The following is a 17560-nucleotide window of genomic DNA, read 5'->3' on the forward strand; positions in this document are numbered from 1 at the left end:
TCTCCTCTCCACACCCCCACCCTTGAAACTGAGATTTCATCTCCACCTCCTCCTTTGGTGCATAATTCATTTCCTCTTCAGTGAAAGACACAACAGCTCCCAGTCCCCAGAGAATCCCTTGATGAGAGAGTCAGAAATAGGATGGACTCAACCTCTCCTGGCAGCCTCAGCCTCTCACATAGGAGAAATCAGCTCAGTTAAGAGTTTGAGACCAGCCTGGCCAACATGGCAAAACCTCGACTCTACTAAAAATAACAAAAATTAGCTAGGCGTGGTGGCGGGCACCTGTAATCCCAGCTACTCGGGAGGCTGAGGCAGGAGAATTGCTTGAACCAAGGAGGCAGAGGTTGCAGTGAGCCGAGATTGCGCCACCGCACTCTAGCCTGGGCAACAGAGTGACACTCTGTCTCAAAAAATAATAATAAATAAATAAATAAATAAATAAATAAATAAATAAAACCAGCAAGGAAACAAGTGGGGAGGAAAGACAGGCAACAAAGGGAGAAAAGTACCCCTCTTCCCACAGAGACAGCTGAGCCTGTGAAATCCCCAACACCAATCCCCTTGGGGGGTCTTGTGGACAGCACTGGGCAGGCAATGGGGGATCAGGGCACTATCTCCTCCTCTTAGAATTGAGAACCCCCACCTCAACTCTGCCCTCTCATTGTCAGCTCAGCTGTGACCAGTCTTAGCATGCCCCCATCAACCTCCATGGCCTCCTCCATCCACTCCAAATAGACACACAACCCAAACATAAGGAGGAGTTTCAGGAGGGTCTCCTGGCCACCCCACCTCCTTTCCCAACCAGACCATGGCCCTGAAATCTCTCCTTCACAGGCATTCTAAAGCCCACACTGGGAGTCCAGAAGCAAAAACTCACTAGAAGCAGCTAAGTTGATATCTACATGACTACAGAAAAGTCACTTTGCCTCTCTGAATCTCAGTTTGCTCATCTATGAAATGGAACCAGCAGGAACTAGGGCAGTAAATCATTATTCACACAAACTCCATTTCTCTGTTTGTAAAATGAGTAGGCTGTGCAAGACTTGTTTCAGTTGATTTCCCAGCACTGAATTAAGCACGGAGGACCGAGAGGTAAATAAAAAACCATCTCTTCTGCCTCGGCTCTCATGTTACCAAGGTTTCTTCCACCCTCACTTTCTCTGGCTTAGGACGTGTTTTCCCATCATTGGAAAAAAAGAGTCCACAGTACATTTATGAACCTCAAATAATGCATGACTCAAGAAAGGGGACATTATTGGCTCCATCATAGAACATAACTGTGCATTCCCCAGGATGTGTGGGAGGGACGGCATGAGGTAGGGAGGTAGAGTCACGGAGCAGGAAGCAAAATCTCAGCAGAGGTTCTCAAAGCCTCAGTTTCCCCTGAAGAATGCAGATGCGAACAGGAAACTGGACTTGCTAACATATCTGTTCCTTTTTTTATATTTAATTTCTCGTCTTTACCATCTTCATGGAATATGTGACTCTGGCTCTCTGAAACACTCTAAAACACGTGTGGATAACGGCCTTTCTTCCCTGCGGTTGCAGTGGAGAAAAGGGTTCAAGTGCACATCGTTTTTAAAAACAAGACAGCCTGTCTCAGGCTCAGGTGATTCCTCTGGGCCACCGGGATGTGGCCTTTGTCATTAGAAAGGCTTGGCCTGTGGTCACTTCTGCACTGCCCAACACTGCCCAAGCCTGTCTCCTTCAACTCCGCACGCGGGCAGCCAGACGCAGCCCCAGGAGGATGGCCAGGAGAGGGCTGGGCTTCTTGTCTTCAGTTCGGATTCCTGCAGTTCAGTCACCTGTAGAGTAACGTCCAATTCAGCCTATCATGTGGCTGAGCCGGTTTTACCTTTAATCTCTTTCACGTTTGCCCTCAGCCTCGCAGAATGTCCGGGATGATTCAAGCGCCATCACATGGGGCAGGCAGTCATCTGTTTTATTACCTCACCCTGCTTGCAGCTTCTGCGAGATTACCTGGGATTCTTTCGTTGGGGGTGGATGGGAGGTAAAAAGAGCGAACAGACCTAGGCCTTAATTCAGGAGTCAATTCCTGCTCTGGTCTCTCTTTCTTGCTTCCCAGGCCAGGTCAAAAGGTCCAAAGAAGCAAGCCATTTGGAAAATGCCAGGGTTTGGGTGGCTGGACTAAAACGAAAGTGGGACTTGGCAGTCTAAAAGGTGTTTTCTCTTCACAATGCCAACCAGTAAAAAGGCTTGGTTGAAAAATAAGGCCAAAAAAAAAAATCAGCAATTAGGAGGACTGTTGCAAGCAAGCAGGCATAATTTTCAGAAGGGGAAAGGACGTGGATTTGTGTTTTGAACAGAAAATACTTCAAATGGTCCACATTTCATAGAGGTGTGTCTGCTGCCAGGCACGGTGCTCCGAATGCACCGCACCACAGCCCCTGAGATGAAGGCGTGCTGCTGAGTGCCAAGCCCTCACATTTCTCCTCCTGCTTTGCCCTAACCACAAGCCCAAAGGAGTCCATATTGTTATGTGATTTTTTTTTCAAATCAAAGACTGAGACTTCAGTGAAGCAAGCTGCCCAAGGTCACACAGCTAGAAAACCGGGTGGGCTTGGGACCCAAACAGCCTGATTCTAGAGCTCTTGCTTCTCAACCAAAAAACTATGAAGCAAACATCAACAGAGATGAACATTTGTCAGTATCAGTCATGTTCCACATCCCAACCATGGGGAAGTTCTGAGGCTGCAGAGTGATTTAAAAAAGAAAGAAAGTCTCCAATCTGGGTGACAGAGCGAGACTCCGTCTCAAAAATAAAAAGAAAGAAAGAAAGTCAGCCAGGCAAGGTGGCTCATGTCTGTAAGCCCAGCACTTTGGGAGGCTGAGGTGGGCGGATCACCTGAGGTCAGGAGTTCGAGACCAGCCTGGCCAATATGGTGAAACCCCAGCTCTACTAAAAAATACAAAAATTAGCTGGGCGTGGTGGCGCAGGCCTGTAATCCCAGCTACTCTGGAAGCTGAGGCAGGAGAATTGCTTGAATCTGGGAGGCAGAGGTTGTAGTGAGCCGAGATCATGCCACTGCACTCCAGCCTGGGGGATGGGGGGGAGACTCCATCTCAAAAAAGAAAAAAAGAAAGTATAGGTTAATGACTGAGAACACTGCACTAGAGTCAGACCTAGTCTGTCTTATGAGCTCCGTATCGCGGGCCAACAACAAAGCATCTTGGAGCCTCATCTGTAAAATGGGTATAATAAATAGACTTTCCTATGCCAGAGGGTTGTTATGAAGATTGAGATCATGTATTCAAAGAACCTAGCACCAGGTTGGCTTTGCTTTGGGGCTACTGCTCTAATCAATAGTGGGTTTTTATGTAGTAAAGGCTTGACCCAAACAGAGGAAGTGTAGAGGGCTGTGGGAATTCCCCCATAAAGGAATGGGAAATTCCAACTTTTGGGTGTTGAGGGCCAGTCTGAGGCTGGTGTCCCTGGACTCTGGTGCCTGGTATTTATGGAATGAAGGAGGGCCAAGCACTGAGCCCCTAGGCCTGGCCTCAGGGAAGGAATTAACTATGAAGAAGGCATTTGGAGGCGAGGCTCACTCTGGTGGGTCTTTTCTGGCAAGAGGAGATGAGACCACAAACATGATTCCCTCTCTGGCTCAGCAACACCCTGGCCCATACAGCACAGGGTGCTGGTTCTTCTGGAAGACCGTGGGGCTCAGGCAAGAGAAGACACCCAACTGGGCTTCATTCGACCAGTCCAGCTTCCTGCCATATGCCGAGGGCAAAAAAGGGTTAAATTCCCACTCAGTACACAGATGTAAGAGGAGATGGGGAAGTGAACAGCCAGTTGATCATTCACTCAATCATGCTAGCTTGCTTTTTGTATTTAATGCTACATTTTAAATTTATTTATTTATTTATTTGAGACAGAGTCTCGCTTTGTTGCCCAGGCTGGAGTGCAGTGGCGCGATCTTGGCTCACTGCAACCTCCACCTCCCAGGTTGAAGTGATTCTCGTGCCTCAGCCTCCCGAGTAGCTGGGACTACGGGCGTGCACCACCATGCCCAGCTAATTTATTATTATTATTTTTTAGTAGAGATGGGGTTCACTATGTTGGCCAGGCTGGTCTGAAATCCTGACCTCAGGTAATCTGTCTGCCTCACCCTCCCAAAGTGCTGGGATTACAGGCGTGACCCACCGCACCCAGCTAATTCTACATTTTTAATTTCTCAAGAAACATTGTGTCTCTGATTGTTTTATTCTCTTGAACATTTTTCAAGATGGAATTTTGTTTTGCTTACTTTCTTCTTTTTCATAACCCCACTTCTCCCAAATCCATAACACACCTACCTCAAAGTATCACAGGAAAGAAAGCCTGTGAAGCTGCTAGCCACAGCCTGTCACAAGTAAGTCCTCAATTTAGCTAACAATAACAATGGCATTACTATTACTTTTACAAAGTGTTTTCCCTGACACCCTCTGGAAGTCCTCCCAGGAAAGCGGATCCACAGCGCTCCTAATTTTAGGGGCCCTGAGGGGAGCCAGCTACATTTCCAAATGGTGGGGAAGGGTGGAGGGTGGGCGAAACGTCGTAGGGAGAGTTGAATAGAAGGAGACAGATGGTGCCTGTGTTGGGGGAAGGGACCAGAGATCCTGGAAAACTTATGTTTCCCAATTCGCAAGAATGTTTCCATTTAACCACTTCTTGCCTGACTCCTGATTCTACACCACAGAAAAGCAGGGAGTTTTAAGATTTGGGGCCACCTGTGCCAAGAGCCTGGCTACTCCGGGTGGAGAGAGACAGGAGCGTTTTAAGTACAGGCAGAGCGGTTTTTGGCCCAGCCCCCTAGGTCTGGGACGCAGGTGAGGGGCGGTCTCTCCTTCCCATGGCAGGGGCAGCGTAGGGGTGGCCGGCGGCTGGGACTGTCCCACGAGGGGGCGCGTCTCGGGACCTAGGTCCCGCCCTCGAGGCGCTGCGCGCGGGGAGGGGACCCGGGAACCCAGGCGCCCGGCGCTCCGCCTCCCGTTTCCGGGGCAGCGCGGTTACCTGCACCGCCCGAGCCGCACCTGGCGGAGGCAGAAGTCACAAACCCGGCGAGCTCAGAGCGGTGGAGCGGCGAGGAGGGACGGCACCCGGCTGCAGGGAGGAGGGAGGCGGCAGCGGCAGCGGCGGCGTGGAGGGCGCAGCGCGCCGCGCGGCGGAGGAGGGCAGACGGCGGCGGCGGCGGCGTTTGCCTCGCTCTGCCCGGCCGGCTGGGCGCGCACCCGGGCTCGCACCGCGCCGCTGCGGACGCACATGGCAGCGTGAGAGGCCGGCGGCGGGAGGAGCGGGCGGCGCCGGGTCGGGGCTGCAGGGCCGCATGGACAGCGGCGCCACCCCGGCCGGCCCCCACTAGGGCCCCCCATCTGCGGGCGCCACCCCCCGGATCATGGTGCCTCGGCGGCCGCCCGGGCTAAGAGCGGCCGGCTGGAGCCGCTGAGCCCCCGCTGCGGCCGGGAGCTGCATGGGGGAGCGCCGGCAGCGCTCGGGAAGATGCCCCGGCCGGAGCTGCCCCTGCCGGAGGGCTGGGAGGAGGCGCGCGACTTCGACGGCAAGGTCTACTACATAGACCACACGAACCGCACCACCAGCTGGATCGACCCGCGGGACAGGTAGGACCCTGGGACCCTCCTCCGTGCCCCCACACCCCCGCCTGGGCCCCCACCTGCCCCTGGAGCCGCCGGCCGGGACTGGGAGGGGGCAGGGGAGCTCTGCGTGCCTCTTGAGCTCTCTTCAGTTCGCCACCCCCTGCTCCCCCCAACCTTCTGGAGCGCTGCTCCCGCCTCAGTGGGCTACCGACAGGAGGCGCCTGCCGGGGAGCTGGCCCAGGCTGCCTCACCGCCATCCCCAGTTGGAGGACTTAGGCCCCAGCCGGCACCTGCCCGGAGTTTTGACCTTAAGCTCTAGCCCCGCCCGCCCCCTTTAGGAAGAGAGGTCGGGCGGGGGCGGGGGTTGGGGGAGCGACCTAGCCGGGTGAAGCCGGGTCTTCCCGGGAAGGCTTCCATCCAGCGTGGGGGTGGGCGGATGGGGATGGGGAAGTGTCCGGTTAGAGGGGGTGGTCAAGACCCCAGGATTCCGTGGGAGACCACTGGAGAGAGGGCACTCGGCGCAGGGGAAGGCAACCCGAGGTGTGCTTTTTGACAGGTGCCTTGGAAGCTGCTGAGAACAGCACAGGGGCAGCCAGGGGGCCCTGGAACCCGAGGGTGGGGAGGAAGTGAAGAAGCGGGGGAGGGCAGATGAGGGAGACTGGTTATCCAGGAATCTGGCAGCAACTTGGAAGCTGTTAGGATGGAGATGGAGGTGAGAGGCCTCCCGGAAAGCCTTGCCCCTCGCCTCTTTCTCCTCTCTTTCTTCCCTGATCGGGGAAGGGGGCGGCGAGGCTCCTCAGCCCTGCACCAGCGGGACCTGACCTTGGTGGGTACCAGGCCGCTGTAGGTTGAGATAATGTGCAGAGGCAGGTGGAGCCTGAGATAGCTCAGTGTGGCTCTTACCTCTCCAGACTTTCTCCTGGTTGTTTGGCATTTCTTTGCTCACATGCTGCACACACACACATACATTCACCCTCTCCATGTATGTCCTAGAGTCCCCGGACCACGATGTTGTTGTCACGGTCTGTGGGCAGAGTGTCTTGGGGAATGCGGACTTTAAACCTTGTCTGTGACCTTGGGGGTCAGGTCCCTGTAAAGCAACCAAGGTGAATTTCTTGGACTCTTCATCTTGTGTGGTAGGGGTGGAGGTGTCCCAGAAGTGTATGTAGCAAGATGTGGGTCAAAAAAAGAATATAAGCGGAAAGAAAATGAGAGTTGAGATTCTCGGTAGTTTCTGGGAGCACTTACTTTCATTCATTCATTCATTCGTTCATTCAGCGCTTCCTGGATGCCTCCTCTACACTCAGCACCATGCTGAATGTCTCATGAATGTAATCTGGAAGGTAAATATTTAGTGCTAGAGAGCATCTCTTAGGCAAGCTGCTTCAACCTCTGAGCCTCAGTTTCCCTGTTTGTCAGATGGGGGAGCCCACCATTTCCCTGAATTTAAAAAGTTTGCTTGGAAGGGAATATTGGGATGCTTAAAACTTGGAAGGGACGTACATCAGCGCCCAACTCCCATTTGAAACGTAAGAGAAAATTTGAAGCCCAGAGGTGTGATTTGCTCAAGTATTTTGATTTTTCTGCCATTCTGCGTACCAGTTCTTCACCAGCTCTGAAGTTCTAACCTGCAAACTTGTCACCCTGACACACTGCTTCCCCACCCTTACTCAGGTCAGTTGCCAGCTCTGTTACTGTGTTGGTGAACTTGGCAGCACCTTTTCTCTTGTCCTTTTCTCAGAACAGACACAAGTTCAAACATATGTGACCTGCCCCAATTTAGGTCCCTGTAGATTACGGAGGCCTGTGTGCTGTTAGCAGGTGGACATCCTGTTGGAGGGAAAGGACCGCCCCTGCCAACACTGATAATCATGCATCTGGGGACTTCTAATACAGCAATAGGAGGCCCCTCTCAACAGTAATTCTTTACCCTTGGAAAAGGGCAAGCAAGTAGCTTCTACGAAGAACTGATTGGCTGGAGCACAATCTCCCAAATTTTAGTGTTGCATGGACCACCTCCATGATTTTTTTTTGCTATATCCACCTGTGCTATTGCTTACTTACTCCTTGACTTTAGATCAACTCACTTTAAAAATATGTGTACCATTTTCACAAATGGGAAACTAGTTATATCTGTTGTCATAAAGGGGAAACAAAAAAGATAGGCAAACAAAAAAAAAAACAAAAAAAAAACAAAAAACCAGGGTTAGTATATTTTAGCTAGGTACTGTGGCCAGCCTAAGGCCCCAGCACCTCGCCTGCCCAGCCTTTGTTTTTAGGCAGATTGGCAAGCCATGGAGAGGCGGCAGAAACATAGTGGCACTTAGGTGAGCAGCTCACCTTCTTCATCTTGTGTCATTGGTTTTTTTGTTTGTTTGCTTTTGGTTTTTTTGTTTATTTGTTTTTGTTTTTTGGAGACAGAGTCTCGCTCTGTCGCCCAGGCTGGAGTCCAGTGGCGCGATCTTGGCTCACTGCAACCTCTGCCTCCTGGGTTCAAGCGATTCTCCTGCCTCAACCTCCCGAGTAGCTGGGACTACAGGTGCATGCCACTGCATCCAGCCAATTTTTTGTATTTTAGTAGAGATGGGGTTTCACTGTATTGCCCAGGCTAGTCTCGAACTCCTGAGCTCAGGCAATCCACCCACCTCAGCCTCCCAAAGTGCTAGGATTACAGGCGTGAGCCGCCACTTACAGGCGTGAGCCACCACGCTTGGCCTTGGGTCACTGGTTTATAAACTTCATCTCTGTACCTCCTTGTCATCCCACCTGGACTGGGGTGGTGTTGGGCCCCTGAACTTGGGGTCCTGAGGGGGTCTCATGTCAACTCTGGGGGTCACTATTGTGGTCCAGCTTTGTATGTTTTGGAAAAGTGCTAATTGGAGGATAGCCACTTGTGGTTTTCTGGAATTTCCCTCCGGCATACCCCATTTTTGCCTTTTAGTTCTGTCTGTGTGGCCTTGGGCAAATCACTTGACCTCTCTGAGGTTTGAGTGCTTGAGAAGTGGGTTGGTTAGATGGTCTTCAAGGGCCTGCCAGCTCTTAAATATTATTTAAAACCCTTCTGCCGCTCTTACCTCTCCAGACTCCATGAGAGGAGAAGGGGAAACAGGGATGGGCTATGAGAAAAAGGAAGAAGAAATTTAACAAAGCTGAAAAGAACCAAACTTATTCCGGGGGGTGGTGGGTTGGGGAGAAAAAATTCTGCCAAGGTAGTTATATCCCTGCAATTAATTAATGCTGTGAGACAAAAAATTGCACTAAGAAATTCTACTCCGTGTGTGTGTGTGTGTGTGTGTGTGTGTGTGTGTGTGTGTGTTTATTTGCCTTGGATTTTTCCTTACCTGAATCAAATGGAGATGCCCACCCATTCCCCTGAATTTAAAAGAAGTAAGTCAAATGGTCCTTCAGTCAGAAAAGTGATTTCTTAGCCACCAAGGACAAAATAGCGTCTCTGGTTACCAACCCTAAAGAATGTCTTGGCACATTCCTCCCTCTGGGGCTGAGCTGTTTTGTGTGCTGGCAGGCCAGGAGCTGCTGGGGGTAGGGAATCCAGTTTTCAGCTTCCCCTTTCACCAGGGGGTTGGAAGAGCAGCCAAGCAGCCAGCCTTGCCAACTCTCTCCCCTTCTCACCCAGGGGAAGACTGGGAGGCCGAAATTCCTGAGGATGGTTGTCCCAACAACCGGAGAGGGTCCAGTGGGCAGCTTGGGTCCTGCCCACTGGGCCAAAGGCTCCAGCAGCACCACAGGCTTTTCCTGAGTCAAGGCCAGCCTGGGAAGGTGACAGGCCCTTCGGGAATCAGGTGCTGTGGATCAGGTCTGAACAGCACCTTGGAGCCGTGCTCCTTTTGCGGAGTAACTCTGGGTGCTTTTGTGAGCTCCTAGCGAAGGGGCCAGCGTCCTGTGTATTTCACTTCGTGGTATGCAAAACAAATGCACCGATTGTTCTCGGAGGAAGAATAGATCTTTGGGGCTGGCCCTCCCAGAGAAGGTTCCTGCAGCCTGATTCCTTCTTGTTGTGCGATTTGTATTCAGACCTTCTCATAGGAACCACCTGGGAATTCTGGGCAGTTTCTGGGTCTGTATGGTAAGTACCGGAGGCACACATGGCTGGAGAGGCCATGCTGAGAGGATCCAGCAGCTTCTCCCATGACTTGAGGATCTTTTGCTAACCCTGTTATTTCAGAAATAATTGATATGGTAGGAAGTCAGGTCTACAGCAGTCAAAAAGTCTAAACCTCTGTCAGGTCACAGACCCTTATGAGACTGATAAAGGTTCAGAACTCTTCCTAGAGAAAAGGTTTTTGCACATAATTTCAGGGACCTCCTGGACCCCAGGTTCATAACTCCTGCCATAGATAAGCTTGGAAATTGCTTGCCACCATCGAAAGACCTCCTGTTTAGCTAGGTAGCAAATAATGATTGGGTATTTACTATATTCAGGCAGTCTGCTGAGAGCTTTACATAGGTTATCTCTTTAAATCCTCCTAACAACCCTGGGACTAGGTACAATTACTACCCACCTGAACTACCCAATGCTCAAGGAGGCTTGGTAAAGCCCCTCAACCTTTGTGGAGCTGTGATGTGAATACTGGGCGGGCTCACACCAGAACACACATTTCTAACCACTGCCTCATTTTACTTCCTGCTGAGTTAGCTGCAGAATCAAGACCACTGCTCCAGTGCCTAAGGAATTTGGCCTTGGGAAATGGAGCCAAAACAGGCATGATTTCACTTACCTGTGACCATTCTGGTGTGGTCAGGTCATGGGCACCTAGAGGGCAAATGTAGATAAGTGAGTCTTTGGCTCCTGGAATCTTGGATCTGCCACTTGCTACCTGAGTTACCTTGGTAATTGACATATTGTCCCTGAACCTTGCATTTGTCTTCTAATGAATGGAAAGATGTCCATCAACCATCAAGGGTAGTTATGGGTGATAAGTAAGTGAAGGTAGGTAGGGCAGCAAGCATGAAGTCTGACATGCAGGGGACACTGAGGAATGCCAGTTCCTTTAACTTTTCCTAGAACGTACCTGTGAAACAGCAGCATCAAATGGAGGCTGCATATCTACCCAATTTTGCAGCTGGAGTGGACCTTTCTGTTCGTGAAATCCAGGCCTCTCATTTCACTGATGAAATTGAGAACCAACCTCGTGCGGTGGCTCATGCCTATAATCCCAGCACTTTGGGAGGCTGAGGCGGGCAGATCACCTGAGGTCAGGAGTTCGAGACCAGCCTGACCAATATGGAGAAACCCCATCTCTACTAAAAGTACAAAATTAGCCAGGCATGGCAGTGCATGCCTGTAATCCCGGCTACTCGGGAGGCTGAGGCAGGAGAATCGCTTGAACCCGGGAGGTGGAGGTTGTGGTGAGCCAAGATCGCACCATTGCACTCCATCCTGGGCAACAAGAGCGAAACTCCATCTCAAAAAAAAAAAAAAAGAAATTGAGAACCAGAGACAAGTGACTTGCCCAAGGTCGCACAGAAAATAAATGCCAACCTCGAGTCTAGTAAAAGTTTCTTTTTTCTCTTTCTCTTATATAAATTTTTTACTAAAAGTCAGATCTATGTCCTTCTCATCAATGATAATAATTCACACATATTTTATGTGCATGGCTGCATTATTCTCCATAATCCTTTTTGATTGTATAGACCAGGAAGTTGCATTCATTGTGCGTCACAATCATTTGTGAGTTGTGTCATAGGAATTTGCTGTATGTCAAATGATTACATTTCCAGTGATTGCAAGTGAATTCCTATTTTTATAATCAATTAAAATGGATTTAGAGTTATTGTCAGTCTAATGTCATATTCCAACAAGCTTTGTTTTATTTTATTTTATTTTATTTTATTTTATTTTATTTTATTTTATTTTGAGACTGAGTCTTGCTCAGTCACCCAGGTTGGAGTGCGGTGGTGCAATCTCAGCTCATTGCAACCTCTACTTCCTGAGTTCAAGCAATTCTCGTGCCTCAGCCTACCGAGTAGCTGGGATTACAGGTGCATGCCACCTCACCCAGCTAATTTTTGTATTTTTAGTAGAGACGGGGATTCACCATGTTGGCCAGGCTGGTCTCGAACTTCTGACCTCAAGTTATCCGCCTGCCTCAGCCTCCCAAAGTGTTAGGATTACAGGTGTGAGCCACTGTGCCCCACCCAACAAGGTTTCTTAAGTGAGAGTTATAACCAGTCTGCCAGGGAAGTTACCCAGAACCTCTTTATTCTCCATGCTGCTGCTCTTAATGATCCACTAATACCTGTAGATGTATAATAATAATACTTACATACAAGTGATTAGAGGGCTTTTTATCTTTTTCTAAGGCTTGAGTTTAAGATCTACGTATTCCATGGGAGTCTACCATGCCTGGGAACATCCTATGTCAATTATTAAGAAAGAAATGAGGTTTAAAAACACTAGGATAGATAATAGGGAGAAGCAAGAGATTTGGTAACCCAGAGAAGAATAAAATAATAGTCAATACCAGCATCTATTGAGTGTTTACTCTCTGCTGCCCACTGAGCTAAGCATTCTATATTGTGACCTCATTTTATCTTTTCAACAGCCATATGGGGTAAGTACTTCAGATGAGGGAACTGAAATTTAGAAAGGTTAAGTAACCGGCCGGGTGCGGTGGCTCACTCCTGTAATTTCAGCACTTTGGGAGGTCAAGGTGGGTGGATCACCTGAGGTCAGGAGTTCAAGACCAGCCTGGCCAACATGGTGAAACCACGTCTCTACTAAAAATGCAAAATATTAGCCAGGCGTGGTGGTACGCACCTGTAATCCCAGCTACTCAGGAGGCTGAGACAGGAGAATCGCTTGAACCCGGGAGGCGGAGGTTGCAGTAAGCTGAGATCGCGCCTCTGCACTCTAGCCTGGGCAACAAGGGCGAAACGCCGTCTCAAAAAAAAAAGGTTAAGTAACTTGCTCAAGATCACCAACAGGTGTTGCATCCAGGACTGGAGCCCACCTAGCTGGATTCTTGCATCTACACTCATACTAGCTGTAGCCTGGTCTGGCTCTGTCCTGGCTTCTTAATCCATCTCAGGGCCCCAGAGTGCCCTGTTGACAGCTGGGCTTGAGAGTTACCATTTATTCTTAAAATGGGTGAACCTGATGTGGATCTCAGGGAGAGACTTTGCTAAGGAGCCTTAACCAGAGAAGCCAGTGAGATCCTCATGGCAGCTTAGGAGACTGTTTGGCATAAACTCCACCTTCTGGGAGCAGCTGGCTAACCAGAGCTTTGGGGATGGGAGAAGAGAGAGAGATGGAGGCAGAGGGACTCTTTGAAGGATGCAGTGTGTACAAGGAGTTCACAGTCCTTTCCAAGTCGCTTGGGTAAATGCTCCCAACAGCCAGGGAATGAGTAGCCAAGGCCGTTCCTCTCTGTCGCCATCCCTCCCCCTCCCGGGGAGAGGGCTTAGCCAAACTGACCCAATTTTCCAATTCCCTGGGGTCCCAGATTGCTGTGAGAAGAACACTGCCCTTTTGAAGGGAAGAGAATCAGGTTGCCTTAGTTACCTGGAAGGTTGGCACGCCAAGTTCAGGTGCACGTAAGGAGAAACAGGGCTAGAATAAGTGTGAGTCGAAGGTGGCCACCGTCTTGCTGCACGGTTCCCTCAGTGGCAGGAGCCTTGATCAGGCTTCAGTGGCACTTGCAGGGAATGCCGACCTAATGTCAGGTGGCTGTCCATGACGTGTATCAGGAGCTCTCTCCAGCCACATGTGGTGCTAGGTGATGAGGCTCTGCAGCCTCCAGTTCAGCAAGGGGCCCTGGATAAGAGGAATCCACTTCACTTGGAGAAGTGGCCTGGTGACATCCCTATCACCAGCTCCTCGCTATTTGCTAAGGGAAGCACCTCCACTTGGACAGGGCTGAGGGCTAGATCTGGGCAAAAAACTCCCGTCTTGCCTCTCCCAGCATGGAGATGGCCAGCCGGCTGCACACCTTTAGGTAGAAAGGCAAAAGGTTCAGTTGCTGCTGCCTCGAATCCGTTTCAGAGTGAGATAAAGAAAGAGAAAACTAAGAAACTGGATACAGTGACATTTTGTTATTAGACCTTCCCCAGCAGGCCATTTAGCCTTTAGTTCCTGAGCAGAAAAATAATAATGGGGTGGCGGGAGGAGGGGGCAGGCGTTCACTGTTGTGTGCGGAGAATATTCTCTAAAGATGCAGGATGGGGAAGAGGGGGTGGAGCAGAGAGTGGGGAGGAGGGAAAGAAAAAGGACAAGTGTGGTGGGTCACATGCCCATTCTCCCCACCCCCCACCCCTTGCCAATTGCCTGCTCAATGCTTCTACCCATGACATCTCACTGTTGGGAAGAAATGAGATCTTTCAGTTTCAAATGTCTGCCAAAGAAAAGGGACGGAGGCTTAAGTTCTCACTCAATGGTCAGCCAGAAAAAAAAAAAATGAAGCTGCATCAAGATTAGGGACACCTTTGTTGGCTTTTTTTTCTTCTCTTGCTCCATTCATCACTCTCTGGCAGCGAGGACACCAGGCCAACTGCAGCTGCTGACTTTCCCCAGTCGGCTGCCTGCTGTTGCCCAGGCCTGTTTTGGTAGCAACCCCCACACTGGCTTCCTCCCCGCCCAGTGGCGGTTACTTGTTGGATTCGTCCCTGGGGTAGCCCCTGGGATCCACTGACGGGTAACAGACTTGGAAGGATAAAATGTCAAGATGCAGGCATCAGGTGGCTGCTAGGATGAGATGACCCTGGGACAGCCTTCCAGTCCTACATCTGTCGTGGCTTTTCTTGGAGAGTCGCGCTGTGAGCATTTCACTGTGTATTCCAGGAATTTCTTCTAAGTGCATTGTTTGTCTTTGTATCACTAACAGTGAGAACAATAACTGGCACCTGGTGATAATGGTGATAAATAATCATGATTGTCTTTAAAGATCCTTATCCATTGTCTGTCACATGCCAAACACTATTGCTCATCATATTTTTATGGCATTTTGCAAATGAGGAAACTGAGGCCGAGAGACAAGTCAAGTGACAAGCTCATTTTTCCACTATGGAAAAAAATGTATATGTGTATGTTGTTCCACCCAAACATGGGATTGCATACCACACGATTCACGATTCCCTGTAGTAGATAAGCTCTCCGGAAAGATCATTAGAAGACACTGAGTCAAGTCTGGCTTTGTCACTTTAAAATAGTAAGTGGGGCTGGGTGCAGTGGCTGACACCTGTAATTCCAGCACTTTGGGAGGCCAAGGTGGGTGGATCACCTGAGGTCAGAAGTTCAAGACCACCCTGGTCAACATGGTGAAACACCATCTCTACTAAATATACAAAAAAATTAGCCGGGCGTGGTAGCAGGCGCCTGTAATCCCAGCTACTCGGGAGGCTGAGGCAGGAGAGTCGCTTGAACCTGGGAGACGGAGGTTGCAGTGAGTCGAGATTGTGCTATTGCACTCCAGCCTGGGCAACAAGAGCAAAACTTCGTCTCAAAAAAAAAAAAAAAGTAAGTGACCTTGAACCAGTTCCTTCTCAGCTATAAAACAAGGATAAGAATAGAACCTACCTACCCCTGAGAGTCATGGTGAGGATATGACATCCAACATAGAAAGTCTTAGCGCATATCATGCCTTCATATGGGAGCCCTTTCCCGTTAGGCCAACCTACCCTCCTGTGCATTGGTAACGGTAGAGGAACTAAAACCCCTGTTTCTTCCTTGCCAACTCAAGTCTCTTCCTGGTGGGCCACGGCTCACCTGAGCCACACTGACATTAGAGCTCGCAAACCACCTTGGCAGCACTCATTATATGAATCAGTAAACTCCCCTCCTCCCCCAGTCTTATCAGAGGCAAGCCCTTCTTTGGAATTTCTGGAGTGAAGCGACTCTTGCCAGTGAGCTGGCACCAGGGCTGTGTGTGAATCAGGGTAATGAATTGCAGTTGTCATGGCAGAGCTAAAAAGGCTGATGCAGGAACTGGAGGTCTCTGGAACTCATTTGTAACTGCTTTGATATCATGTCCCCTCACTCAGTCTTCCCTTTTGCGCTGTTTGAGAGCTGTGTGAGGACCTGCTGATTTGAGCATGGTGGTGTTGCAGGAAGGGCATTGGCATTTATCACGTCCCACCCAGCGGGGGGTTGGCCATTCACTCAGCAGGTATTTATGGAGTGCCTACTGTGCTCAGACTCTGTTGCCAGAGCGGAGGATCAGAGCAAAGTCCCTGCTGCAATGGGGTGTGCACGCGGGGGATGGAGACTAGGAAATAGTTAAATAGATAAATCGCATTATGACTGGGGGTTTGATGTTCTCTAGAGCTCTTTTAGGAAGGTGGAGGGACAGACCTGGTGACACCTGTCGACAGTGGTGGTGCGGACCTAGATTTGAAGCCGGGAGACCTTGGGGCCTTTAGTAGGATGTTATCAAGAGCCTATTGTGGTGAGGTGGGCCAATTGCTGGGAGTGCAATGGTGATACACAATAGAGTCTCCAACTCGTAGAATTTACTACAAATTAGTGAGAGGCACGGCTAGTCAAGGAGCTGTGCAAATATAGTAGAAATACCAGGCTCTCTGAGTCTGTTTTCTTCCTCTCCTGTTTCATCTGGACACGTTCAGTCATTTAACAAATATTTGTTGGATAGTGTACCTGTAATATGCCAGGCATTGTTTCGGCACTGGGGGTTCAGCAGGGATTAAACCAACAAAAATCCTTGTCCTCATGGAGCTTACTTTCAAATGCAGTGGTTGTCAAACTTGAGGAAACATCAGAACCACCTGGAGGTCTTGTTAAATACTCAGTTTGAGTCAGTGGATCTGGATGGGGCCCAAGAATGTGCATTTCCTGCAGGTCCCCAGATGATGATGCTGGCTTGACCCAACTCATACCAACCAACTAATACACTGACTCATTGACTCCTTATAATAACCTAGGAGAGGATACTCAATTATCCCCATTTTGCAGACAAGGAAACTGAAGACAAACGAAGTAACTTCATCTTCCCTATGCTAAGAGGGCTAAAGGAAATGGTCTCATGAGCCAACACTGTCTACCTGCATCACTGTGATTATGAGGACCATATATCATGTTCTTTTGTTTTGCTGACCAAAGCCTGACCAGTAGCAAAATCCTGTGGGTTTTTCTTGTTCATTAAGAAATAAGGCACAGGAGGCCAGGTGTGGCAGCTCACACCTATAATCCCAGCACTTTGGGAGTCTGATACAGGAGGATAGTTTGAGCCCAGGAGTTTGAGACCAGCCTGGACAAGAAAGTGGGATCTCACTTTCTTGCCCATCTCTACAAACATTCAAAAAATGAGCTGGGCATGGTGGTCCACACCTGTAGTCCCAACTACACCAGAGGCTAAGGTGGGCGGATCGCTTGATCTCAAGAGGTCAAGGCTGCAGTGAGCCATGTTTACATCATTGCAGTCCAGCCTGGGTGACAGAGTGAGATCATCTCAAGAAGAAAGCAGGCAAGCAAGGGGAAGCAGCCAGTCTAAGGGGATTCCAGAAGACCGAAGGGACTTCTCTTTCATTAGAATGTATAGAATTTGTATTTTCATGGCCACAGCAGGATCAGAGGAAATTGCCCTCCCTTGTTTCTCAGTGGAACTGAGCCAGGACTCCCCTGCGCTGAGCTACTCGGGAGAGGAAGGGTCCCTGGGCTCCTTCACCCCAGGGAGCTTTCCCTACTTCAACTCCAGGAAGTGCAGGGAGGTGGTTTTGAGGAAAAGCAAATCCCTCCTCTCATGGAATCCTCACTTCAGCCCTCTAGGGAGGCCTTATCCACCGCTATTCCCCTAGACCACTGCTTCAGCTTTACATACCTTTGTCACTTGCTGGTTCTGTGACCTTGGTCAAAGTTACTTATATCTTTTTGAGCCTTCATTTCTTCACCGGCAAAATGAGAATAAATTAGAATCCATCTGATAGAGTTAGTAATAATCACATTAGACATCTCTCATTATATTCAAGTTCCACTGACCAGGCAGTTCTA

At 49.7% G+C, this 17560-nt stretch overlaps 1 protein-coding gene and 1 long non-coding RNA gene across 9 annotated transcripts in view; one reads left to right on the forward strand and one right to left on the reverse strand.

Moving 5' to 3' along the window:
- The first annotated feature begins 4998 nt into the window (after positions 1-4998).
- Positions 4999-17560, forward strand: part of WWC1 (WW and C2 domain containing 1) — a 180428-nt gene continuing 167866 nt past the window's right edge. For 4 of the 8 annotated variants that reach the window (XM_009450098.5, XM_009450096.5, XM_009450099.5 and 1 more), the window contains exon 1: positions 5408-5625. In XM_009450098.5, coding sequence (XP_009448373.3) covers positions 5507-5625 — 119 coding nt within the window. In that variant the 5' untranslated portion in view covers positions 5408-5506. Of the gene's footprint in view, positions 5626-17560 lie in introns of all 8 variants that reach the window. The other 4 variants (XM_527107.8, XM_009450097.5, XM_003310973.6 and 1 more) reach the window with 2 other exon arrangements.
- On the reverse strand, positions 9693-13209 carry LOC112209246 (uncharacterized). Its single transcript, XR_002943977.3, has 3 exons — positions 13124-13209; positions 10338-10372; positions 9693-9772 (listed from the first exon to the last, which is right to left on the reverse strand). It is a non-coding gene; the product is annotated as an uncharacterized LOC112209246 (long non-coding RNA).

This window comes from Pan troglodytes, chromosome 4, assembly GCF_028858775.2.
Source record: "Pan troglodytes isolate AG18354 chromosome 4, NHGRI_mPanTro3-v2.0_pri, whole genome shotgun sequence".
Classification (NCBI taxonomy): Eukaryota; Metazoa; Chordata; class Mammalia; order Primates; family Hominidae; genus Pan; species Pan troglodytes.